This window comes from Pseudonaja textilis, chromosome 2 (genome assembly GCF_049901715.1).
Source record: "Pseudonaja textilis isolate UNSWEBS1 chromosome 2, rPseTex1.2, whole genome shotgun sequence".
NCBI lineage: Eukaryota > Metazoa > Chordata > Lepidosauria > Squamata > Elapidae > Pseudonaja > Pseudonaja textilis.
In genome coordinates this window covers 110,867,604-110,895,184 of record NC_141991.1, presented here as the reverse complement: position 1 = coordinate 110,895,184, position 27,581 = coordinate 110,867,604, and the positions used below count along the sequence as shown (strand labels likewise).

General features: G+C 42.4%; 1 protein-coding gene across 3 annotated transcripts; it reads left to right on the top strand.

The window, feature by feature from the left end:
* On the top strand, positions 1-27,581 carry USP36 (ubiquitin specific peptidase 36). 3 transcript variants are annotated; one of them, XM_026701817.2, is made up of 20 exons: positions 1-141; positions 2,572-2,877; positions 2,968-3,183; positions 5,678-5,788; positions 6,656-6,758; positions 7,834-7,901; positions 8,627-8,697; positions 9,304-9,386; positions 11,311-11,422; positions 11,658-11,798; positions 12,903-13,003; positions 14,256-14,394; positions 14,884-15,546; positions 16,948-17,063; positions 18,623-19,141; positions 19,496-19,719; positions 20,576-20,728; positions 21,795-21,910; positions 22,768-22,902; positions 25,993-27,581. In XM_026701817.2, exons 2-19 carry the CDS (start codon positions 2,625-2,627, stop codon positions 22,897-22,899), a joined length of 3,321 nt encoding a protein of 1,106 aa, XP_026557602.2. In that variant the 5' UTR covers positions 1-141; positions 2,572-2,624; the 3' UTR covers positions 22,900-22,902; positions 25,993-27,581. The 3 variants fall into 3 exon arrangements, with proteins under 3 accessions (XP_026557602.2, XP_026557601.2, XP_026557603.2); XM_026701816.2 differs by having other exon boundaries at positions 14-130; XM_026701818.2 differs by lacking the exon at positions 1-141 and adding an exon at positions 317-482.

The following is a 27,581-nucleotide window of genomic DNA, read 5'->3' as shown; positions in this document are numbered from 1 at the left end:
GCCCAGTCAGGAGGCGGATTGGGCCTGGATTCGCGGCCTAGCAGCTGCGCTCTCGCCTTCCCTATGCGCTGCGTTGGACACGTGTTGTGTATGCGCACACGCTCTAGGAGCGCAGGGACCGCTCCGGATGGTGAGTGAAAGGTCAGAATGAGAACGGGAGGAAGAGCGCGGGGCGAGCGAGGGGGTCGGTGCAACGGAGAGGGCTTGGGCCACGGGGTGGCGGTTGCTCGCGGAGAGCGATCGCTCGGGAGTCCGACTGCCTGGGCTGCGTGACCCTTCTTCCCCCGCTTCCCTCACCGCGGCTATTCCTGTGCAGCTCTTGTTCGGCCGTGCTCGCTTGGATTGATGGTCCCTGGCGTCAGGGCGAGCGACTTCTGCTCGAATCCCCGTGGCGTACCCGGTGAATCGGGGCCGTGCCGAGGAGGAGCCGCCTCCGCTGTGAGCCCAGGCCCTGCCTGGACCGTCTCCGGAAGGCGACGCATGTAGGTGTCCTTGCACGAACGCCGGAGGCTCCGGAGCGCCTTGGAATTTGGCTTTAGGGGCCGCCGGATTAACCTCGGCCAAGGTTTTCTGGGCTGGGGGAGGACAGCGTATCTGGTTGGGAAGTGGGGGGAATTGCGCGGGGCTTACCCCCAAACTCTAGGCACATACTGAGGCTGGTGGGTCTAAGGCGCGGGCGCTCTTTGCAAAGGAAGCGAGGTGGGGAAGGACAGAGGGCGAGAGGGGGAAAGAGTTGAGTCCCTTCTTGTCTTGTGGTCAACAGATCGGAAGGTAGACGAAGCATTTCCCCCTTAGAATGGGGGCGTTTCTGCTGAATCCTTGCAACAATGCCTTTTGCTAAACGCTGGGCTCCTTTTGGCCTGTTATCTCACAGAGCAACCTCCCTCCTTTCTTTCTCCCTTTCACCCCGGATGAAAGGAATTGTGAGGCTGCGCTGGAGAAGTTTGCTTCCAGGCACCCAGTGACATTCTCTTCTCCCTGATGATTCAGTTCTCCTGACATGCGCTTGCATCTCTCCCTCCTCCCCCAACTTCCCATGTTGTTTCCTTAGCATCCCTATCTTGTGTGTCCTTGGCTGCCCCGTTAGATGCTCCCACTTGCCAAGTGGATGAGATTTGTTTTGCATGTGACACCTGGTGCCCTCCAGGTATGCTCTATTTAATTGCCCACTAGCCGGAATTTATGTAATGTAAATCCAGCACATCCCAGGTGTGGGAGACTGTTTTGTTAGATAACTGTGATCCCTCTGTGTGAGAAGTTGGGAGGTTCAGAAAAAAAAAATGTGAGTGGCAAATTTGAAGCAAGGTAGACTGAGGAAACTTTCCTGACACTGTTTATTTTAGAGAGGTGCTCATGTTCAGATAAAAGTATGCTGTAATGTGTGTGATAGCATTTCATGTATACAGTTACCTACACAGACACACACGCACCCTGGAAAAATACCTGGTTCCCCCCAAAAAGGGACACATGATGCAACCCCCCTTTCTTTCAAAAACAGAGTACAATATGGATTTTTCCTGTTATATTTATAAGAAAGGTTCATCTATTCAGCCTGGCAGCATGTTTTAATCTTCTATTAGTAGAGACCCTTGGGGTTTCTTAATGGGAAGTAAAACTATTGCCAATCAAATTTCAAGGCAATCCACGAAATGGTCAGATAATAGTGTGAGCCTTTTTATTTATTTATGTTATTTATATTTCTTGCTATGGCTGCTAATTTGTCTGTCTTAAGACTAAGCAAATTTCACACCTCATTAAAGGCTATAATGTGAATTGCATGTTCTAGAGCACAGTCATTTCAGGAAACAGAAATACATCATTTACAAGTTAATTTCCAGTTAGTTGCAAAGCAACATGAAAGTACATTTAGAGCCCTCATATGCAGCAAAAACTATTATATAATCTAATCCTTCGTTGGATTTTTTTGGGGAAAAAGTCTGTTTACTGAGTAGAGAATTTTGGGTCCAGGAGGTATGAGATACTAAAGGATACATTGAAAGGCTTAATGATGTACATACAATTGTAGGCTTTTCAGAAATGTAAAAAAAAATATTTTGTAGTTTTTATCCAATCCTGCCTTTCAAATAAGTATATTTCTAGTTTTTGATACAGGAATTTTATTCCTGTATCTTAATAGATAATATATATTTATTGCTACGCATTTGAAATTTTACAGTTGGGAAATCTAATTATAGGTGTGCTCTGAATTTATCTGATTGTTTAAAAAGATTAGATAATTAATCTAAAGATAGATTGGTTATAGATTTTTTTTAAACAGAAGCTTGTGTTGTATGAAAACCAAATTCATGTTGATCATGATTCCTAAAGCATCATAAAAGTTCATGGCAATTTAAAAAGGTACCCGCCCAGTCCTTATAATCCATATTCAACATAGAAAGATGAGAGGCACAACAAGCAAAATAGAACTAGAAGTAAAGAAATAAAGATTATCAGATTGTCTCAATAACGTATTTGAGGGTGGATTTTACTACAGTACTATAGAGAAAAAAGGGCTGAGCTGGAGGCATTTGATTTTGAGGTCAAATAACCTTTTTTTTTTTTTTTTTGCAGAGTGAAGTTGCCTTGCTAGGATGGTGGTTGTTGCCTTTACCAAGTGATGCACCATGCCAATAGTGGACAAATTAAAAGAAGCCCTAAAGCCTGGGCGAAAAGACTCTGCTGACGATGTTGAACTGGGTAAATTGTTGGCAGCTTCTGCCAAGAAGATTTTGCTGCAAAAGATTGAGTTTGAACCAGCCTCCAAAAACTTCTCCTACCAGCTGGAGACCCTCAAGAGCAAGTATGTTTTGTTGAACCCGAGGACAGAAAACTGCAGTCGGCACAAGGGCTCTGAAGAGGGACCCATACGAAAACAAGGTGACTGCCTTGTTCGTTGCACTTGTCTTTTGGAGAATGAGGTCTTATTTTGGTTTTGACTTGCTGACTTCTCCTTTTTTCTTCCAACAGGTAATGAGCATGTGTCAGGAAGTGATGGGGTGCCAGCTCCCCAAAAGGTCCTTTTCCCTCTGGAGCGACTCTCTCTAAAATGGGAGCGGGTGTACCGTGTTGGAGCTGGTCTCCACAACCTGGGCAACACCTGCTTCCTCAACTCAACCCTGCAGTGTCTGACGTACACCCCACCTCTAGCAAATTATCTGCTTTCTAAGGAGCACAGCCGCAACTGTAAGTGTGTGGCTGAGCTTGCATGTGTTTTGCAGTGCTATTCATATCTCTTTTCCCCTTAGAGCAAGGGTCTTCAAACTTGGCAAGTTTAAGACTTGTGGACTTCAGCTCCCAGAATTCTCAAGCTAACATGACTAGAGGAGGAATTCTGGGAGTTGAAGTCCACAAGTCTTAAAGCTGTCAAGTTTGAAGACCCCTGCCCTAGAGCAAAGGCTATAGGAACTACTTGTTTCATTTTCCAAAGCCTATGAAGGTGAATGGTCAGGGAATGAGGTATTTAGAAGGGTACATGTGTGCAACATTGTTGGTGTATGTCTTTTGGTGTGTGGAAGGATTCGGATGGATTCAGGGCTGCTTCTGGTAAGCTACTCCTTTTTCATTCCCATTATTACTTTCAAAGCATCGATGCAGGCAGAATTACTGTCCCCCAAACTAGAAAATTATGTCTGATTTTGCTTCTGCCACGATCTCATCAATCCCATGGGCATAGGATTGGAGTTAATCTTCCATGCATTGTGGGAGGAAGTTATATCCTTTTACATTACCGGATTGTAGGAAGGCTCATAGCAAGATCAGCCAGGTAAAAATCAGGCAAGACCATTCGGAAGTGTTGTTCAGATGATGATGATGTTATTTATTCCAAAATATAATTTCAAATTCTATAATTCTGCCCATTTTATGTGGAAATCTCCCCCCCCCACACACACACACACTCAATCGGAGCTTACTTTTTGAACTGCTGTACAATTTCTAATTACAAATTTCTGATCCCTCTATTCTGATAGTGTTTTGTGGGAAACATTAGGATTTTTCCAATATCATATATGTGGTTATGCTTTAACGGACTTACATGAGAAGAATCTCAATGTGTTTTAGACACTAGGAAGTATCTCCAACAGTTTGCGCTTAAGAAAACGTTATATCATGAAGTTAGGCTGTGATTTTAGATTCTGCTGCATTTGAGTTTTTTTGTTTAGGATTTGGATATGTTCCATTACTGAGGCCTTTGATTTCTGCAACTGAAATCTAGGAGCAGTGCTTCTTGTGACAAAGAGTTACTTTAATTACTCTTTGTTAGTTAACTGTAATATAGGTAGTCCTTAACTTATGACCATAATTGAGCCCAACATTTATGTTATTAAGTGAGAAATTTGTTAAGTGAGGTTGCTTTTATGATATTTCTTGCCATGTTTGTTAAGTGAATCACTGCAGTTGTTAAATTAGTAACACGGTTGTTAAGTGACTCTGGCTTCCCCATTGACTTTGCTTGTTAGAAAGTCACAAAAGTTGATCACATGATCCCAGGACACTGCAACCGTTCTAAATATAAAGCAGTTGTCAAGCATCTGAGTGTAAATCATGTGGCCATGGAGATGCTGCAATGGTCCTAAGTTTGGAAAATGGTCATAACAAAGTCACTTTTTTCAGTGCCTTTGTAACTTTGAACGGCCACTAAATGAATGGCTGTAAGTCGAGGACTATCTTTAATGGGCCTGCAATGTTGTGCGAGCATAGTGGGTGGGTTTTCCTTGGCTTGTGGGGTATAAGAGAAGGGTGAGTAATTCAAGGTTAGCCCACATGCAGTGCTGTATCACGTTCCAGCTAGCAGCTGCCTTTCATCGCATAAATGCTTATGATGGGAGACTGGCAGACTATGCTGGCAGCTGTGAAGGTCTTGGGCCAGCTGTGGGGATACATAAGAGTTGCTTTCCTCACTACGCCATCCCTTCCGTACTAGTGGTACTGACTCTTAGTTGAAGAGTGTACATCTAGGTAGAAGTGGGTAGATGGCAGCTTTGGTGGTTTTGTTTTAAAAGTCAGATGAGCTATTTAAATAGCAGCAAGGATCATTTTGCGCTCAAAAAGGGACCAGCAGCTTAATGCACATATTTTAGAAAAATTTCCCCTTGTTTGAATAATTTTTCCTGTCTGAGCTGCTTAATGGGTGGCATTGCATTGAGGAGATTTACAGGTATGTGGCAGAGAAGCTTGGAGTCAGGATAGGAAGTTATTAAACTGTCCAGGTTATCAATCTATATTTTTTATTATGGCCTTTAGCCAGCACATAAAAGAGGAAAAAAGACAAAATGGATGGATATGGAATGAAATAGAAATAGAATAGAAATAGAATAGAATAGAATAGAATAGAATAGAATAGAATAGAATAGAATAGAATTGGAAGGGACCTTGGAGGTCTTCTAGTCCAACCCCCTGCTTAGGCAGAGAACCCTATACCATTTCAGATAAACGGTTATGCAATCTCTTCTTCAAAACTTTCAGTGTTGGAGCATTTATATAGACAGATTGACTAAGTGATGATCCCTGTAGGTCTGATCACAACTCAGTGGGTAAGCTATTTCAGTAAAGTGAAGATTTCAAGTGTAGGGTCTATCTTTATTTTGCTTCTAGCAAAAAAAAAAAAGTGATATAACGGAAGATGTATAATGTAGCTATTAATGAAAATAGCCAATTGTGATTTTATTTTCCCTTCCAGGTCACCAAGGAGGCTTCTGCATGATGTGCATAATGCAGAATCACATGATCCAGGCTTTTGCCAATAGTGGTAATGCCATCAAACCTGTGTCCTTCATCAGAGATCTTAAAAGTAAGCAGGGGTTTGGAATAACGTCTACCTGTCCAGTTCATATAGGGCAAGAGACCAGTGATCCTTTTGAGATGTTGACCATAATTTAAATATTTTCATGTGTGAATGCTGTTTTTTTTTTTTTTAAAGCAAGATTTCTAGAATTTATGGTTACAAAGAGAAGTATTAAGACATGTCAGCCATCGGAGAAAAAGTTGTGGTCCAAAGATGCTCTTTTTCAGGATTTTGCAAGATATAACTGAACACATCTCAAAGATTGTAAGGGTGAAACTTAAAAAATGTTATTTTATTTTTTATAATTGTATTAATATTTGTACAAATAACTCAAGGCAGTGATCGTATCCAACAAGCCTCCCTCCTTTTATTTTCCCCACAACAACAACCCTGTAAGGTGGGCTGGACTGGGAGAGAGTGACTGGCTCAAAGTCACCCAGCTGACTTTCATGGCCAAAGCTGGACTAGAACTCACACTTTTCCACTTTCTAGTGCAGGGGTCCCGACAACTTTAAGACTTATGGACTTCAACTCCCAGAATTCTCCAGCCAGCTATGCTATGCTGGAGAATTATGGGAGTTGAAGTCCACAAGTCTTAAAGTTGCCAAGTTTGGAGACCTCTGTTCTAGCGTATAATAGCCTTAGGCATTAGACCAAAGTGACTCTTTCAAAAACATTTTTTTTACTATATTTTATTTTTTGTTTTACTCATCAACATTTTTCTTAGATATGCTTAGGTGGAGAGTTTGGTTTTGATGGTGGTCAGTTTATAAAGAACAACTTTTGAGTTTCCATGCTGGGTTCAGTAATGACATTTGTTTCTGAAACTGTTCTGAGGTGTTCTGGAAGTTCTTTTTTTATCTCCTTTGGCAGAGATTGCACGACACTTCCGTTTTGGTAGTCAGGAGGATGCTCATGAGTTCTTGCGCTACACCATTGATGCCATGCAAAAGGCCTGCCTCAACGGTTACACTAAGTATGAACAACTAGCTCGCTTGCTGTGTGCTTGGGAGAGAACACGGGGTTGAACTGATCTTGTAATTGTGTCCTCATTAAATTCGTTTACTGAAGCATTAGCTTTCCCATATATGGGGAAAGGGGAAAATGCATGCTACATAAGCAACAGTGATTAGGTCTACCTTTCCTTGCTATGGAAGTAAATATTAAAGCAAGTAATCCTTGCTTTAAAGGTAGCAAAAGATCCTATTGAAGGAAGAAATAGCAATAAGCACAGACTTATATACCGTTTTACAGCCCTTTCTAAGCAGTTTACAGAGGCAGCAATTTGCCCCCAACAGTCTGGGGCCTCATTTTACCCACCACGGAAGGATGGAAGGCTGAGTCAATCTTGGGCCTGGTGGGATTTGAACTGCCAAATGGCAGGAACCAGCTATCAGCAGAAGTAGCCTGTAGTAGTGCATCCTAACCACTGCGCCATCACAGCATGTTAGGTTCTTGGTGTTCTTTGAGCTCGATCATTTTCTTGAAGATGTTTTGTTACCAAGCTAGATAACATCATCAGTGCACTGTTAACAACAACATTTGAAGAGAACAATTGAGCTCATAGAAAACCCCAAATCCATCAGTTTAACCCAGAGTTGCAGGTATTCTTTGCTCTTGAGAGGAGGAAATTCATGCCTGGTGATTTTGATTGCTTGTGTTTTAACTCATTAATGAAGAATGGCATTTTATCAGGTATTTTTGAGCTACACCCCCCATTATGTCTCATTATAGGCTGTGCTACTTACAATTCCTGGAAAATGTAGTGTAGCAACACTCCTTATCCTTATTTAGGCCACTCAGTATAAATCAGAGTTCCCCAGTGATCAATATTAACCTCCAAGGATCAATGGGATTATTGATCATTACTATTACTATTTATGGTTCTATGGTTTAACATTGTATTTATTACATTTTCATATAATAAATGTTGGGGGTGAATGAACTATCTGAAACCTCACGAAGAGATCAATGAGCAGCAGAGTTTGGGGACCCTTGTTTTAAATGAAAGCATTTCTGAAATCTAGTCACCCAATTGCTTGTCTTTTCAGGTTGGATCGTCAGACTCAGGCCACCACGTTGGTGCACCAGATCTTTGGCGGCTACCTCCGATCTCGTGGTGAGCGCGGCTTAGCGAGGCCCCAGATGAGGGTGTGCTGGGAGGTTTCCATATTCCTGGAGTTTTAAATTTTGGCTAAGTCTGTTATAATATGGCATCTCCAAAATTCCCTTCAGTGCCCAATTATACCTCTATAGGTTCAGTTGATTTATAGTTGCTTTCCAGACACTGTAGACCAGGGATGTCAAAACTCGATTTCATTGAGAGCCACATTAGGGTTGTGCTTGACCTGGGGGTGGGGCTTGGGGTGTGTGGCCAGGGGGGCAAGGCCAGCTCAACGTCACTTGTGTTGGGGGCGCCTGTGGTGGCCTTCCAAGCTCTCTTTTCACTGGCAGCGGGTTGCAGGAGGCTGTTGCAGCCAAAAATGGAGCTCGGAAGGGCAGAACGTGACCCTTTCAAGTTCCATTTTTGCTGGCAGAGGCACTGTGGGCCAGTCCTTCACTGTTTCCCAAGCCAGCCCACGGGCCAGATTTAAGCACCCTGCAGACTGGATGCAGACCACGGGCCTTGAGTTAGACACCCCTGCTGTAGGCCTTTCCTTCTAGTTTTTGGCCTCTATCAAGGCTACGAAGCGGATAGTAAGCACCTGGTAGCTTAGCTGATTTCATTGGTGGTTTTGCTAGACGCAGAGACGGAAACCTCGTCTGTCTCAGTATGAAATGTGACATTGGCAGGGAGCTGTGACCGTGAAGAACAGGCAAGCAACTGTTCTGCTTTCTTTGCAGTGAAGTGCTCCGTGTGCAAGAGTGTTTCAGATACGTACGACCCTTACCTGGATGTGGCTTTGGAAATCAGGGTATGCCAGCATTATTATTTCTCTTGCTTGCTTTCTTTAAAACCCACCTCAAAGGATGGTATCGCCTAGATGTCGGTTGCGATCATCATGAAATATTGAAGGTCCACTTTCTGAATTGTTTTAAACCATGGGGTAGATATGCTGATAGGAAGCTGTTCCAAGCATACCATTTCTCAAAGCTCACGGCCTTTGCAGAAAAAGGGCAGCTGTCCTGTATAAAAAGGCGTAAAAGCTGCTAAAATGCTAATAGGAGGAAGTAGCTAGAGCACACCCACTTGCCTAGCCTGCTGTTTAGGTTTATTCCCCTCACTTAGATCTGGAATACCCCAAAAGGATACTGCACTATATTATTACACAGTGGTATTTGCAACATTGATAACTAAGAGGGACAGGCAAATAAAGAGAGATATAGCTGGGGGATACGTTTGTGTGCCTGCTTGTGTGCATATGTTTGTTTGTGTGTGCATATGAATGCATATGATTATAGATATATCTTTGGGTCCAGAGAACTAGAGATGACTCTTAGGGAGACAAAGGTTACTTACTTCCCTTTAGTCTGAATTTCTAGGTGTCTCAAGCCGAATTTCCCTCTTCTTTTTATTACAGCAAGCAGCCAACATTGTACGGGCATTAGAATTATTTGTGAAAGCTGATGTCTTGAGTGGGGAGAATGCCTACATGTGTGCCAAGTGAGTTACATTTTTCCCCCCCCTTGGCTTCCCTCTGGATTTCTCTGCTATGTGTATAAACGGTTTCCCTTAACATAATTAGAAATATAGGTAGTTCCCGTTTAACAGTGTTAATTGGGACCTGGTTAAGTGACACAATCTTAAAGCACAGTGTCATGTGTCTATGCTGACTTGGGCTGGCAGTTCCAGTTGTGATCGTTAAGTGAATCCTGCACAGTCACAGCATCCCACAGTCTCAGGATCGCTATTTGTGACCTGCTGGCTTCCCCATTGACTTTGCTTGTTGGAAGCTGGCAGTGGAGGTCGCAAATGCAATCACATGACTGGGATGCTGCAGCTATGGTAATTGTGAGCTGGTTGCGAAACACCTGAATTGTGATCATCTGACTGTGAGGATGCTGAACCCTTGAGGTTCGGCTTTAAATCTTCTTGTTCAGCACCATTGGAACTTTGAATAGTTGCTGAACAAATGATTGTTAACCAAGGCCTTCCTAAACACACACACACACACACACACACACACACACGGAGGGAAGGAGGGAGGGAGAGAGAGAGAGGAAAGAAAGAAAGAGAGAAAGAAAGGATTGCAGGATCCAAACTGGATCAGTTACCAGAACCAGAGGTTTTGTCTTCCGACATCCCAGACAAAATCTCTGTGTCAAGACTCCGACTAATGAATCCAAGCAAATCAGAAATCTGAGACCAGGATCCTTCTCAAAGGTCTTCTTTATTGAGTACATCATATCAGCACAGTTTCAAAGGAAAACCACTTCTAAATCTTTCCCGTGGTTTCAGTATAAGTGAACTAGGAAATAACCCCATCTCCAAGTGTCACAGGTCACATTGGCCAATTGGATTAATTGGTGGGCTTTTCAGGCAGTCCTTCCCCAACTTTATCTGTTGCTAGTAGAGATGGCCTTGGTTTTCATGAGAAAGCTCTCTGTTGTGTCTAGTAAGGCATTCCAACCTCTGTCCCCCCCTTCCCCCTCTGTGTGGCAACTGAGGAACAGAAAATTGGTTGCTGCCAGATTCGGTTTGTAGTTGACACTCTGGTCCTGGTGATTGATCCAGACTGGATCCTGCAACATTATCCTGGGATAGGTATATTTGCCTTTCGTGAAAGAAATTGCAATAGCAAAAGCACTTAGACTTATATACCGCTTCACAGCCTTCTCTAAGCTGTTTACAGAGTCAGCCTATTGCCCCCAGCAATCTGGGTCCTCATTTTACCCACCTCGGAAGGATGGAAGGCTGAGTCAACCTTGAGCCGGTGATAATCGAAGTGCCAAACTGCTGGCAGCCGGTGATCAGCAGAAGTACCCTGCACTATTACATTCTAATCATTGCACCACAGCGGCTCCTATAAAGATTGTTTATCTTTTTTAACTATTTCTCTGCAAATCCTGTTGAGATCTAAAGGAATGGGAAAGCAAGGTCACCCCACCTAATCATTTATAAATTAATCAGTTGGCAGGGATGGGGTCATGGAGAAATAATCGAGTGAAAATGAACTTTTGATATCTATTTTTACATTTGGGATAGCTGCTTAATGCTTGAAGTCAATCGCTTTCCTAAATATTTAGAAACTATCCAGTGCACGTGACTTATTTTTCCTCAAGTAATTTGTCCTTAAAATGGAAGGATCTCTTTAAATTCGGTCCAAGTATAATGGAAGTAGGGGAGTTTTTAAAACCACTCTTTCTTTGGGGTGGCCTTAAATTTAGGGCTGTCTTCCTTTCAGTTACACGGCAGACTGAGATTTAGGAAACTGCCCTTCCTAAGATGCTTCAAACTTGCCTCTGTTAGTAGCAGTCCAGAAGCTGCACCCTCTATTGTGGATAGGCGTTTAGGGACTGGCTCTGTGTTTCAAGTACTTCATGTTTTGAGCGGGTGCCTAGAACTCACCCATTTCTCTTCCACGCAGGTGCAAGAAGAAAGTTCCAGCCACCAAGCGTTTTACCATCCACCGGGCCTCTAATGTCCTTACCATCTCGCTCAAGCGCTTTGCCAACTTCAGTGGGGGCAAGATTACCAAGGTGATCAGGAATGGGGGAGGAGGTGGTCCCTTCTCAGAAAGAGGGCTTGGGTGAACCCAGATGGCCAGTCCCTCTGACCTCCTTTAAGAGTGGCTGTCAATCTGTTAGGTAGCTCAATCCAATCTGTAGATAGCTCAATCTATAGACCACTGACTTGAGGTGAGGCTGATGCTCTTTGTGCAGGTGGATAGAAGGTGGAACAGATTTTTACGACCTCTTTCTCTCTCTCATGTAGGACGTGGGTTACCCTGAATTCCTGAATATTCGTCCTTACATGTCACAGAGCAGTGGTGACCCTGTCATGTATGGCCTCTACGCTGTACTTGTGCACTCGGGATACAGCTGCCATGCAGGGCATTACTACTGCTATGTCAAGGTGGGTCTTTGTGGATACGCTAGGCTGTGTGTGCTTTAGCCTTGGGGGAGTGGGGGGGGAGAAGGCTTTACTTCTATGCCTTTTGAGAAGTTCACAAAATTGCAATGTACCACCAGAACTGTTTTACTTTGTTTCCCTGTGGTTATCTTGTCTATGTAAAAGTGAAATACCACTCATGCATCATCACAAAATCTCCAGAACCGTAAAGCCTACAAACTTGAAATTTGGCACGTATGTTCCTCTTGGCTTCTAGGTGCTCACTAAGAAAGGATTTTTCGAAATGACCATCAGAGCATTAGTATTTTGTATATTATTATTATTAACATGCTCTGATGCTAAGGAGTTCTACTCTGCCTCCCCACCTGAAAAGAAATCTGTTCCAAATGCAAAACACAAGCAGAGGAGAGGAGTTTCGGTTTCAGTTTCACAGCAGCAACCAGCTTTAGTACAGAACAGTTGAGCTAAGCCACGCCCAGGCTCCTTGCTGTCTCCTTGCTCACACAGCAAATTCTCTTTCAGTTTCCAAACAGTCCTCAACTCTCACTGACAGGATGCTAGCCAGATGAATACTGATGGATGCTGGTAGGCAGAGCCAGAATTCCCCCCCCCACACACACACCTTATTTTCCTCCCCCAAAACTAAGCCCGATCACAGTTTCATAGCAAAGCATGGATATAGAGCTAGTTCTTAATATCCATGCAGAATGTTTCTGTGTCTTGTGGTCCATCTCCAAGTTTTCTCAGCGATGGAAGAACCTGTGATTTGGGGATTTTCTGAGATGCCCAAGCTACAGATTACTGGAAGTGATGTGACATCATAAGCTGCATTGAGCTCAGTCCAGACAGTGATTGTCCTAATGCCTTAAGTCTAATAACATTAATTAGCCAGACACCAGTATATTAGGATTAGGTATGACATTATCCACCTTCTTAGATAATCTCCAGTATTACTCTTTAGACATTGCTGTGCTTGGGCTGATTTGCCTGGCTTGCTGCTACTAATAAATGAATGAAATAAATGAATACATGTATGGAATCATCTTTTGAGGATAATGATGATTTACTAGGGGGTAGTGATGAATTATTCTTTCTTTGTTTATCTAGGCTAGTAATGGGCAGTGGTACCAGATGAATGATTCTCTGGTACATTCAAGCAACATCAAAGTTGTTCTCAACCAGCAGGCCTATGTACTCTTCTATCTTAGGTAAGAGATGCTTGTGGTTCCTATTGGCTTTTCCTGCTTTCCCTTTGGGCGTTGTTGCTGTCACCCTGATATCTGAGCTGGTGTCTTCTAAGCCATTCTTGTTTTGTGCTTTCTTATTTTATGCCCTCTGAAAAGCTCAGGATCATTATCTAACAAAACCCAATAACCTTAATACTAGGGATGACCTAGTTGGCGCCATTGCAATTCTGGATGGCTGGGAAGTAGCCTGAGTGGCAAGCATCTCCTTGTACTACTCGTGACCTGAATTGGCCTGGTTAATTATTGAGAAATGTGTTCAATGTATCATGGTTCACCAGCCATCCTTTCTGTTAGAGGGAAGGGCCAACATGCTTGCTGTGGGGGGGAAAAATGTAGTTCTGGGTCCAGTCCCCAGCACCTTCAGGCTGAGATGGAAAAGAGTCCCACCTCTGATTCGCTGTCCATTGATGTAGACCAGGGGTCCCCAAACTTGGCAACTTTAAGACTTGTTATGATGACCCAGGGTGAGATACAAAATAAACACAGTCACAAAAAACAGGTGAAGCCCCTTTTATTCCTTCACTTTGCTTCCAAGCTCCAAATATCCTTGTCTGGAGACAAAAAACTCCCACACAAGCAGTTACAAGAAGGAGGAAATGCCATTTAAATTATAAAAAGTAAAACACAACACAAACCGGGCAAGATAAGGGCTTGAAGATGTCCACAGATATCAGAACACACACTGGGAAGGACGCCAGACTCAGAGAGGAACAATTAATAGAGATATTTCCACACTTTTTTCCAGCATTAGCCCGTACGCATGTCCGTCCTCTTATCCAGTTGTCACAGCTGCAGCCCATGAAGAGGATCAAGGCCCTCTCCTCCCCAGTGGGGGCCCTCCCCCCCCCCATGTCCCGCCCTTATCCTCTCCTCCCTGCGTGCCCTAGGATGGAGAGGGGATGGGCCTGGGTCCTCCTCTGACTGCCCAGCCGGCCTCTGCCCTTCCCCAGCCTCCTCCACAACCTCCGGAGCCACATTTCCACTCCCTGTAGGCTGTTCCTCCTCTCCCTCAGAGTCAGACTCCACCAGGGCCATGACACTTGTGGACTTCAACTCCCAGAATTCTGGGAGTTGAAGTCCACAAGTCTTAAAGTTGCCAAGTTTGGAGACTTCTGATGTAGACAGTACAGAATTTGAGGAAAACCTTTAGTGAAAGGCAAAGGGTCAGGCAAATTGATGAATAAGTTAATGAAATAAAATATTTTTCTTTAAGGATCCCAAGCACTAAGAAGAATCCTGAAGTACTTGTCTCCAAAAGCAATTGCTCAATGCCTAGCCGAACAAACATCTCCTCCGATCACTTGAAGAAAAGTGCAACTAATGGTACCCTTGCCTCACCACTGATAAGCAAAGTGAGTGGCACCCCAGAGCCATGCTCCAAAATTGGTCTAATGCGTCTGAACCTAGGAGAGAAAACGTAGGTGGGAAAATGTGCCTCCTGAGTAGTCAATTTTGGGCCACTGAAGAGGAATCCATATATTATAGCTATTAAGTAATGATGTTCCACCCCCAGACAATAAAAAATCTTGCTCTGACTTTAATTTCTCAGATCTGGCTGCTAGCTGTACAGCTTTATTGTTGCGAGAACTTCTGCGGAGATAGCAGAATTTCGCTCTAATCTGTAGGAATTCCATTTAAGTTATTTGAGTTGATCTAGTGGGGTTGAATCTTAAGACGGTTAGGTTAATATAGATAACAGCAACCTTATTTCATTTGGCAAGGCCACCAGAGTTATAGCCAGCTTTTCACCTTTCAGGTACATGTACATTGTGCCTGTTACGCAGATCGTGGTGCAGTGGATACTTTTACTGATCCAGCACTTCTGTCTATCTTCTCCGTAGAGACAAGATGCAATTCAGGTTAAGAAGGCTTCAGACCCCAAGGAATCTGGTGTTCCTGTTTCCCGCAACACCTTTGTTTCCAACAACAAAACTCAGAATGGGATACTTCCTCCTCTTCTTCCCAAGCTCATACCCGCTGTTGGATTCTCATCTCCCAAACTCTCCAGTAAGCCTGCTTTCTTGGATGACTTGAGCAAAAGGTCCAAGAAGCATCCACCCTTGTCTCTCAAAACTTCTCAGGACTTTGGTCAGACTGCCAGTGCTAAACTGGAGCTGGCCAAGCAGAGCTCCTGGGGAGGTAAGAACTTGGTGGCATCTTTGCAGCTGTCGAGCAGCTCTGGAGGAACCTGTGAAGCCAAAGCACACGAGGAAAGTACGGAGCTACCAAGCAAGGACTCCTCCTTGACCTCTTCGTCATCTTCTAGCAGCTCATCTTCCTCCAGTCCAGCTCATAAGCCAGCGAAGGGACTTTCTCAGGCCACAGTAGGAGCTGATGGCTACTCTTCCTCTCAGGAATCGGACTGTGTGTCTGGGAAACATGCTCCTGAGGACACCAAGTTTGCCAAGCTGAAATCCCCATTGTTGGCTAATTTAGCCAATCTGGAGTTGGGAAGCACCATGTCACCCCCGCCTGCAAAGAAACTGGCACTTTCTGCCAGGAAGGTACGTTTGGGAGAAGGAATTGGGCGTGCCATTCTCGGGGGGGTGGATGTGAGGCGGTGGAAAGAAGTGGTGGTGAGAAAGGGGAAAGCTTGATAAAGAAAAACCAGGTGGCCTTTCCCTCAATAAAGGCGCAATATGCTCAGGAGTCCTCTACAGTTAGCCCTTGACTTAACGTCCAGAATTGAGCCCCAAAATTTTTGTGGTTAAGTGAGACATTTGTTAAGTGACTTTTGCCCCATTGTATGACCGTCCTTCCCTCAATTGTTAAGTGAGTGACTGCAGTCGATCAGTTCATCACTAGCGGTTAAGGGAATCTGGCTTCTCCACTGACCATATTTGTCAGAAGGCCTCGAAAGGTGATCACATGGCTTTGGGACGTAGCAGCAGCGGTCATAAATATGAACCAGTTGCCAAGCACCTGAATTTTGATCCCATGATCATGGGGATGCTGCAAAGCTTGTAACTCTGAAAAATGCTAATAAGTCACTTTTTTTTCGGTGTTGTAACTTTGAATGATCATCAAATGAATTGTAAGTGGAGGACTAGATGTATATGCGGGCAGTAACCAAAATGATACCTCATCTAGCAAGCTTGCAATGCCCCAGCGCAGTAGACAGCATTTGTGGGAAGTACGCTTTATACTTGAAGTCTCCGTGCCCAAGACTGTTTCCCCGAGGCCTTGGGGGTGAAATGTGTTGAGTTGGCTTCCCTCCTCCCTCCTCTTTCTGGCTATGAAGAGTAAGATGTAGAACCTTTTTGGTGGGTGGGGGAACCAAGAGCCCTACTAGGCCATTTGAATGGCACGCTGAGGCTTGCATTCCAAGAAGAGGACAGGACCAGGACGAAAAATAAAATCTAAAATGGATTGAATTGAACAATTAAGATGATATGAACTGACTGAGAAGCGACAGATTTCCCTCTTTGGCCAGGGTGAGAATTGCCATGCGTTGGTAACCCTCTTGGGGGGTGGGGGCGTTTTGAGGAAGGCCTCTTGGCTTTGTGAGCAGCCCATGGCCCTGAACCGCAGCCTGTCCACCCTCCTGCTGCGTCTGCTTGGAAAGAGAGAGAGAGAGAGAGAGACCCTTTCGCTTCATTAGGCCAGAACAGCAAGCTTGGCAAGGGTGTGACCTTCAGGGGTAAAGCTAGCATGTCCTGGGAAATGGGGAGGTGTCAGTGGCCCATTATTTATTCTAACACATCTTCTGTCTTTTGACATGTCCTTCCTTGTTTTCCCTCTGTTTCTAACCACAAACACTTTTCTGATTCTTCTTCCCCTCCCTCTTCCACCCCTACTTCTCTTTGTTTTGTGCCCACCCTCTCTTCTTACGCCACCCGCTGTCCCTGGGGTCATGGAAACCTCCTTTTAGACCACCAAGTTTTTATTTATGTCGATAACTACAGGGCAGCAACACCCTGCGGAAAGTGAGCGGCAGTGAGCATCAGGCACCGCCCCATTCCCCCCCAGTTGCCACATATACCTCCCAATTCGTCTGCGCTGCTGCACTTGTCCAACCCAGGTAAGCTATGGCCAGTAGGGCTTCAAGGTGAGACAGCCTGCCTCATAAGTGGCCCCTGTGCTATTGGAATACGGGCACCTCAATGAGGCCTTTTTGTTAGTTAAAGTCTTTGTTGGAATCCCTCCTGGGGATTATTTCTGGGTTAAAAGCCGGCTAGCTCAGAGGAATCTGGTTGGTTCAGGTGCTTTTTGGATCCATGTTATGGAACCGAAAATTGCATCCAGAGAGGTGAAGCATCATTTGCTCAGCTAGAAATGATGCCTGAGAACGGATTCCAGTTGCATAATTTAATATTAGTAAGTTCTGTTTCCTCCATCCCCTGGAAGGCTTTTCTTAGAGCTGTAGTGGTGCCATGGTTAGAATGCAGGATTGCACGCTAATTATTCAGCTCACTGCCAGGAGTTTGATGAAGATTGACTCAACCTTCCATCCTTCCAAGGTCGGTAAAATGAGGACCCAGATTGTTGGGGGCAATAGGCTGACTCTGTAAAACAGCTTAGAGCACCGTAAAGCACTGTGAAGCGGTATATAAGTCTGAATGCTATTGCTATTAGGATAGAGTAATTGACCTGTGAACCAATCCGCAGCTTACCTATAATTCCTAGTTATAAATATATTTTGTAGCAAAAGATCAACCTCTGGAAACAAAATGCAGTCCTGCTGCTGAATAGTAAATGCTTCACATACTATTTTTTTTCAAGTAAATTGAGTAAATGGTGTAGGTCAGTTTATTTAGCAAAAAGACATAGGATGTGCATTTTAAAAAAAAAGGAACTAGTGTAGATTAGACGTCTGCCACACAAAAAAAGGAGAGTTCTAGGGCAAAAGGCGCAACTAGATTAATAGAATGATGGAAATATTGAAGAGAAATGCCTTCTAGTCATTTAGACATAGTCTAGAAGTAATATGGGACAGCAACATTTCATTCCCATCATGCCTTGAAACATCACTATTCTTGTGCACTATAGAATACCCTCAAATGTATCTGCAAAGAGAAAAACAAATTAGAGTTCACATCGATCTTGATTTATTATAATAATTTGGGAAATAAGCCCCAGTTAACTAGTTTGCACGTAATACATAAGTCGTAACCATGCAAGCCACTTTAAAGATCCAGCATGATGTGTGACCCAGCCATTGTTACATAACATGGAGGCTCCAGATTTGGCCGTGAAATAAGGAAATAGAAATTCTATAATTGGAAAATCTCCATGCTTGGAAGTATGTTAGTTGACAGTCCTGCTTTTATGCCCAGCTATATGATTCTCTTTGGTTGGGAACTAAAGTGGTGTGAAATCTTCGATAGCTCCAGTTCTGGAATTGGGATAATTTTGATCGAAGTTTGTATTTGTATCTTTTGAAAAAGGGAAAAATGTAATTCTAATCTTCACCTGGAAGCAATCAGATATGTGATAATGCCATTCTGTTTGTACATTGAATTAGTGAGATGGTTGGCACTGACCCTTAGAGAATTGCGACAGCAATGATATTTTCCAAAGATTTTCAAAGCTTCAGAATCTGCTGGGTCTTCTTAATTGTATGTTTATGTGGTTCTCTAGGGTGCTCTCACCTGCTTCCAAATCTTCAGTATCTCTACAAACAGCCGACAGTCCCCTTGCCAACTTCATGCCCTCACCCAGCTTCAAATCATGCTGCCCCTCTGCTGCCACCTGTCTCCCATCACCTCTTGTGCCCGCCTTGGCACCACACCTCTCTTATCCAGACAACAGCAAAGAGCCACCAGTTGTCAGCAGTAAGAAGAAAAAAAGGAAGCATAGCTCTGCAGTGGAAGAGCAGGATGACCATGGTAGCCGAAACATGAAAGACTTCAATGATGAGAGGACTTGGCTCTCCGGTCCTCCTAGCAAGAGGAGGCAATTTGAGGAAAATGGCAGCATTGTGAGCTCCCCTGCACAGGAAGCCAACTTGGTGAGGACTAGGAAGGGGGAGGAAGAGAAAAGGGCTGGAGATGATGCGGCAATAGCTAGTAGTTCCATCCAGAAGAAGAAGAAAAAGAAGAAGAAAAGGCTGCAGCAAAGGGAGGAAGACTGCTCGTCTTTGTTGTCCCCTGTGAACTGGTAAGTGCTTGGCTGGTTGTCTCAAGTCAAGGTTTTACTTGACCGGTTGTAATGTTATGTGGGGAAGACCTTGGAAGGCAGGCCAGACAGTTGTTGCCTAGGGAATGATAAGAGATAGCATAGCCCCACAGCTGGATACTGGGCTGGGCAAAGAGGCTTGGAAGGAACCCTGCCTAGTTTCTCAGGCTCTAAAGGAGATAGCGTGAATATTGTACTTTCAGACTTGCAAGGTTTTGTTAAAAGTAGCTTTACAGCGGAGAAGAATTAGCTTCTCTGGTCAGGTTTCTTATCTGGTCTACTGGTAAAGCTGACAACAATTTTTAAAAAAACAACCCTTTTCTCTGTTATGTACAGCTGCTCTCCTCCACCTGAAGTCACCTCCTGTAGGACAAAGAAGAAAAAGAAAAAGAAGAAGCAATTACTTTCACCCAGTTCAGACAAGAGCACTTCTTATGGAGAGAGTGAGCCCCACAAAGATAAGCAAGGAAAGATATTGCATTCTCATGTGGCTGAAGTCTGTAGCCCCCGAGAAGAACTAAATGAGAATGGACTTTCTGTAGCTAGAGACAGCCCTCCAGGTTGGTAATACACCTGCATCAAAGTTGATTGGGTAGGGGGAAGCAAGGGAGGTCACAATCTGGATACTGAATGTATTTAGGTCACATCCCCACCTAAAATAGTTTTCGTGGCTTCCTTTATGTAGTGTAGGTGACCTTCCACTTACTGCATTCAAGCTGAATTGTAAATAAAAATCTATTACATCATCAGAAATGAGAGCGGATGTCTATACATCCAAATTAAAACAGAAGCATCTGTTAGCACCAGTATATTGTATTAATTCCAAGATATTTTCGCCAAGATCCTTTTGTGTCGCTAGTGTTTATACCCAAACCTCATTTGGGGATTTCACAGATTAGGCATCTGTTCCTGGATAAGCCATGTTGCTAGCTTGTCATCAGCCTTGTTTGAAAGATGTAAACAGCCCCTCTCTTCCCTGCACACAGACATGCATAGATAGTCTGAAAAAGAATGGATTTGGAGGACAGATTCTGGCTATAAATGCTTGAATTACAACACACTATTTCACGAGATATTTAGTGCCATGAAGAATAATTGGCAGAAGTAAAATGCTTCAGTATGTGCTAATGTCTTAAATGTGTTCACCTTGAACGTGAGAAATTTGCCTGTCATTCCACTGCATTAAGAATGCACTGCCCTAAAGGAACATTTAGGGATGTCCTTCTTGAGGAGCCAGATTGTGGGGGCAATAAGCTGACTCGGTAAACTCCTTAGAGAGGGCTGTAAAGCACTGTGAAGCGGTGTGTAAGTTGCTTTTGCTATTGCTACCTGCTTTGGTCATCTGGCAGGAAAGAGGAGATTTGCATGTACATCTCTTACATTCATATGCTCTTCACCTTTTTCTTCTCACAACAGCATTGGCTTGGGGCAACCAGCTTAGACATAGGGACAAGTTCTCCCTCAATATCCTGAGCCCAAAGAAGGAAATTACGCAGCACGAATGTGGACCAGTCGATGTAGTTCAGGAGCTACTGAAGGATTCTTTGGATAAAGCTTATGGAAAGCAAGGTACACTCAGTACATTTGGAATTCCCTCCTTTTCCAGTTACGGCTTTCATGAGGACTTTGGAAATCTTTCTCACTGGGAACATGCATGTTCTTCCAAGTTTTTACTGAGTCACACTGCTGCATGCTCGTTACTATACAATTTTTGTTGTATGTCTTGTACTTCACTTTCTAATGAAGATAAAGGGAAAAGGGGGGCAACACATTTACAGGTAATTAATGATGGCAATTGGAATGTTTGTTAGTAACAACCACGTCAGTTAGGGGCAGAAATTCCTGCACTTCCAATTGCCAACGTTAAGCAAATCACCAAAGGCACCGTGTGATTGTCGTTAGTGACCTCCGGCTGGCTTCCCCAATGACTATGCTTGTAGGAAGCTGGCAAAAAAGTCACCAATAATGATCATGTGACTGGGACACTGACTAACCTAAGCATGAAGACTGATCATAACTAGTAGTCTTTCAGCACTGTCATAAGTTCGAACGGTTGCTGAGGATCTGGTCATTGAACGAGGATCATCTATATAAATAAGGAAAGTTACAGTTTGGAAAATATAATGAAATGTGATCAAACTAGCTGTTGGCCTAGCAGGCTCTGAATTCTCTAGCCAAATTTGATATCTAGCAGTAAATTATAACCTGAAAAATTACTACCTAACATATTTCTAACTTCTTCCATCAGAATCGTATTGTAGAAACTTTGGGAGCTAAGAAAAGACCTTGGAATAGGATTTAGAATATATGGGAATGACTCATGCAAAAGTTCTATCTGATTTCTGATTCTTCAACTACTGGAAATGTGCCAAGTTTGGAATGGTCTTTGCCATCCTAAATCATCAAGGACTCATATTTCATTTAATGAAAGCAAGCAAATAATAGTTCTGTTATTTTGTGATGGCCTCCTGAGGTTTACGATGGCGACGTGTGAATGTAAGGTGCTCCTATTTCTCTGCTTGTACTTCTGGAAATAGTTGCTTGCTTGATCTTCAAGGCAGAAAAAAGGAATCCGTTGTAAGCTGAAATAAAGAGGTTGGATGCTGCCACTCTCAGCTCTACTTTTAATCCACAGTTTTCACATGGAATGGTGAAGCATCTGCTATCAGCCAGGATGCCATACATGATGCTATATGGTCCCAGAAGCAGTCCATCCTTGATGATTGGGATGAAGAATTTGATGGTGGAAAGGTACGCAGACATTTCGTGTGAGCCTAACCAGTGCCCCAACTCCACTATTTGGACTCAGTTTCAAAATTTTCTGTTTGGAAATTCATACTTTTGGTAAATATGCATGCACGTGGAGAATTACTATTGTAGTATATTTTGATCAGGAAATACACAAAACAATAATGTAAGTCCAAGAACATAACCCAAATTTTTGATCATGTGGCCTTTATGCATACCAAGTTACATTCTGCTTTAATATGAGAGACAATTTATTTTTCTCTGCCCCTGCCCATGTCAGGCTGGCAAGATCATTTATTTGATGGTTTCCATTCTGTGAATGGAATAAGTTCCACTTTTAATGTGAGTGATGGGAAGGTCAGGTCTACATTTGCAAAATAGACATTGTTGTGACTAGAAATAACCATTTCTCCATCCAGTGGAAAAATAAGCATAATTTTCACTGAACATACTACAGAGTTCAGATAGTTGATAAGAGTAGAAGATAAAGTAATATAGCCTGTGGATATGTTAGATCTTGGATTCAGTTAGAACCCCGTAGTAGTAAATCCTGATGCTTCTGCTTCTCCGACACTTTTCCCCATTGTTCTTTAATATAGTAAATATTAATATATTAATATACAGTAGTAATGCAGTCTTGGAAAAACCTGGAAAGCTTGATCGATGGTTTAGAACACTGGTTTTAGGAAGAAGTGAAGGCTTGAAAATACTTGTAGCAAATTCAGTTTTTGTTTTAAAGCCAGGCTTTTCTAGAAATGCATTGTCCACTCTACAATGTTTTGTATTTCTGTAAGATAATTCCTGTATCACAGTTGCAGTATCAGGAATTAGACTATAAAACACAGTCTTCTTATTCATAGGTGAAAAAAACTAAGAAGTTCAAGCGTGAACGGAGGAGAAACTACAATGTTTTCCAAAAATTGCAAAGCAGACGTAACTTCTGGGCTGTGACACATCCAGCCAAAGTAGCTAGCTTGAGCTATCGGCTTTGAAAGGTAAATAAATTGAACACCCTATTGCCAGAAAGATGGGGTGGCATTGATGATGATAGCAGTAGTTCTCAACCCTATGGTCTGGGGTCCTGTGATATCATCACAGGCGGTCTGCAAAATCTTGGAAAAAATGTTACCTTGACTTGTCTTGTTGGCCCATGGCCATGGCCCATGCCACAAAAGGTATTTAAAGGGGGCCTATGGTGAAGAAAAGGTTGAGAACCACTGACTATAGTTATTTTATATAGAATTGCTAAAAGGGAGTAGGAAATGGCCAGTTATAAGGGAACGAAAGGTAACTAGTGTCCATGATGGGTAAAAATGCTATGTATTCTTCAAAAGAATATTTTACATTGTTGGGTTGTGTGGGAATTTGTATTCAGGTGGCAAAATATGACTTGGAGCACGCAGAAATGCACAGGCCTGTTTATCCATGCTTCACAATTGACAAATGATTCTGAGAAAACATGCATTTAGTTTAATGCTTTCTTTTTTTAAAAATAATTTTTTTATTGATTTTTAAAAACAAACATAAACAAAACATAAAAAAACATAAAAACATAAAACATCTTTTTTGAAAGTAGCTTGATCCCGGGTTACATTTCTTCGTACAGACACAAATTCAAATTTATGTTCATTTTATATACCATTCCATATCTTATTACCATTCTACATTTTCTATATAGCTCCTCCCCTCTTTTAACTTTCATAGTTTTATTTTATTTATTTCATCTCAATTCAGGTCATTATACTTATATTCTTTGTCCTGTTTCCAGCTATCTATTATCTTTTCTAATTAAACAAAATTTCTCCTGTAATCACTGATTGGAGTATGATGCCTTTATATCTTTCCCCTAAATTTATAACACTTAGTATAATACATAACTTCCATTCGGATTCTGCTTAGTACATTCTAAAGTTACACACTATATTTTAAAAAGAGAAAAAATTATAAATATATAATTAAAACAACAATTCATACGAATTCAGATCTATAAATATATAATTAAAACAACAATTCATACGAATTCAGATCTATTGTTAATATTAGTATTCATTTAAAACCTAAACATTTTACACATTATTTTTCAAATAAGTATCATACTTCTATGGGAACACTTATAAACTTTCCATAGTTACTTCCCCCCACTTCACTCATATTTTAAAACATTATATCATTAAAATGTTCCCATTCCTTCCTAGTTCAATTCTCTCATTTATTTCATTTCATTTATTTTGTTCACAAAAGTTTCACTGAATTACACTGAATATTTTATCCCACTTTTTAATCATATGTTGTTTCCAATTTTCTTACATTATTTCTAATACAAATATAACAATACAATCTTATGTACCTTTGCAGAATCACTTTTTCAGTTAAATTTTTACCCATTATCTCTAAATAAGTCCTGTTTCTTTACATCTTGCTCCACACCTTTGTAGCTTCTCTTCCCTTCCTTCCTCCCTTGCTTCTCTCTGCCCTTTTTACCCCCTTGTCTCTCCACCTCTATTTCCCTCTTCTATGTTCCCCTTTTCTGTTGCTTTCTAACATTATATCCACTTTTCACCTTATTTTTCCCTTTTTTGGTTGTTTTTTTAGGTCTTAAAGTCTCCATTCTCTTTTCCCCCTTTCCCCCTTCTTCCCTAAGTAAAGTTACTTGTTTGTCAAAGATGGCTTCTTCTTTGTCCCAATCTTCATGTTGCGCAGTCTTTTCTTGTAGTTTCTCATAGGTAAAAATCGCCATTTCTAAGAATTGAAAAACGGAGCCAAGAGAGCCCTTCCCTTCTTGTTCCTCTTCTTTATATTTTTTAAATTCCATTTTCAGTTCATCCACAAGTGATGCCATTGTAAAAATTTTAAACAACCATCCAAGTGTTTTTAGTCATTCAAATATAATTTCCAAAAGTGCCAAAGTCACCAAGCAATCCAAATACACACAAGCTGTTTTTTTTAACACTTTCTTCTTTTTCACTTTCTCTTCCTGGGGTTACTATTTAGTTACAAAGTTCCAGTTAAGATGTATCTTTTAGAAGTCTTGTTAGAATTTAATTAGATTCTTTTAGATTCCAGGCAGTCTCCTTCCAAATCCTACTCTTATTCTTTTCCTCTCCCTTCCCACTTACAGCAAGAAAAAAATATTTTTTTTTCATGTTCAGAAATCCTTATTGTCCTCTTGACATTTAATTATCCAGTTTAAATACCTCTTGATGCCAAAGCGGGTTTTTCTGATTTCTCATTCATCTCTATTTGCTGTCAACGTAAGGAAGGAGAATGAAAGAAAAAAAAACTTTCCCTTTTCACTTTCATTTGCTGCTTCCGAATCTTCTTTGGGAGCGATGTATCTTTTTTAAAATTTAAATTCCAGGATATCTTGGTTGTTGCTTCTAATCCCGGTCAGTCAAAACTTTCACTTCTTAACTTCCTCCTGCACTTTCTTTTCCGGATGAGTGCTTCTTTGAGGCGGCCATTTCTGACCGCCACCCGTTCGCCCTCGGGAAAGGGAGTTTAGCCAGCTGGGGAGGAAAGATGCGGCATCCCTCGACCCTGCTGGGATCTCCCCCCTCTTTGCCACCTCTATGGGTGGCTTAGCCCCGAAGCCAGACTGGCTTGGGATGCTCCAACGGCGAGCCCAGGCAGAAGCCGCGCACAATCGCGGATTCCTGCCTGCCGCCGAAGCCCTGCAAACCGGAAGTTGTAGTTTAATGCTTTCTTGACAGATGTTACTTGCACACCCATGTCTACTTCAGATGGAGATCTCAGCACAGCAGTGATAAATAATCCAAGCAGAAATATCTTAAGCATGCGCTACACAGCATAACTATTGTTCTGGGTTTTTCCCCCTTGGTTTTACATATATATCATTGGATATAGTTAAACTGCAGTTGTGACTTTTTTTTTTTTTTTTGCATTATCCTGGATGTAGAAGATGCATTTTGGCTCTGAAGTTAGGGAACACGAGTGATGAAGTCACTTCATACTAATTCTACCATTCTTTCCCCTTCTGGGTTTGAAGCTGGGATCATGTCATTCTGATTCCACAAGGGTGAGGACTTTTCTGTGTCATTAATTTCATTTCCATTTCCACCTAACAGGTGAGTCTTGGCTGAAGAAATGCAGTGGTCAACTTCTAAAACTGTGGGAGCTCCAAGTGACCTGAATCAAGTCACCAGTTGCCACTTCTGGGGAGAAAGGCCTCTTTTTGCCTTGAGTAGGGTGCTGCTATTCAGAGTGCTAGGATGTTGCATCGCTTCTCTACAGCCTCTGGAGAAAACAGGTTCTTGACCTTACTATACCAGGGGCGCTGCAAGATCCCATGCCAGTAAAACGCCACTGTCCCAGGGTAACTTGATGTGGATGGAGAGTGGGGGCACGGCAGTCAGCCCTTGGAAATGAAATTTTTTGCTGCTCTACACCCAGAAATCTAGGCTTGATGAGCTGTGACACCCTCAGCAGCCTTTCCTGCCAGGAGAACTTGAAGTAAACTGAGAATTCCACTTGGTGTCTAAGATTATTGCCTGAAATGACATTTATCCTTTCCTCACAGCTGTCATTACGAGTGTTAATTTGTATGACTTTTCTTTACCTGGGCATGACCTGTCCCTTGTTTCAGCCTTTCAGATGAGCATAAATTCTCACCATCACAAACATTTTTTTTTTCCTCTGGAATTCTCCACCACCTATTCTTGCTGCAGACGATCTTTGGAACTGAGTTCTGTTCCGCAAGAAAAGCTGGTGGTCTGATTGGCCTGCCTTGATTAAACATGATTTTAATTAGTGACATTCTGAAGGAGCTTGGAGTCTATTTATTTATTGATGAATTCTTACGATTTTGGGTGTATAAACTGAAAACTGAACTTTTGAAGGTCCTTTCATATAAAAACAACAACATTGCATATCCTAAACTGGGAACTCCTGAAGTAGGGCATCTGAATATTCAAGTACATATCTATCTTTGCTCTTTTTCCATCTTTCTGCCCTTGTGCAAATTAATTTCTGGTGGGCATTGTTGCACAGTTTGATAGGCAGAAGCGGAGTCTTCTAGAAGATCTGATTCACGCAACAGATTTAGTGTTCGAAAGAGGCTGACTGAATCATTGCTGCTTTAGCACTGAGGCAGAATCTGTTTCTTGCCCAATTTAAAAGGAATACTAGTTGCCTGCAAGATTTTTTTAATGAGATATTTCACCAATAGAAAAAGGGGTTCCTTTGTACCTGTTGTTTCCCAATACAATTGCTGCTATCTCGAAGGCTGACATATTTCATCTCTCATATGCCAATACTGCATGGTGGCTTCTGAGGGGCAGTCCATGTGCACTCCATCCATTCTGCATCTCTGTTCTCCATCCATTCGCCTTTTTAGCATTGGCATCTGTTTTCTCTATTCACAGATGGGGTGTGAAGCTTGAAAACGATTATTTCCACTGCATAACACACAAAAACTGTTACCAATTTTGGCCCTTGTATCTATTTTGGGCTCACAATTAAGACTGTTTTTCCTCTGATGAAGTGGACTCTGGGCCTCTTACTTCTCTGAGGGGAACAGGGTCTTCTGTTTTACAGTCTTCTGCCAATATGTAGATACCCTGAACATGGACACACTTTGCACCTCATACTGGGGTTTAATGTTAACAGCCCACATTGTAGCAACGGTTCATGGTGCAATAAAGGAATGTTTTGTGTA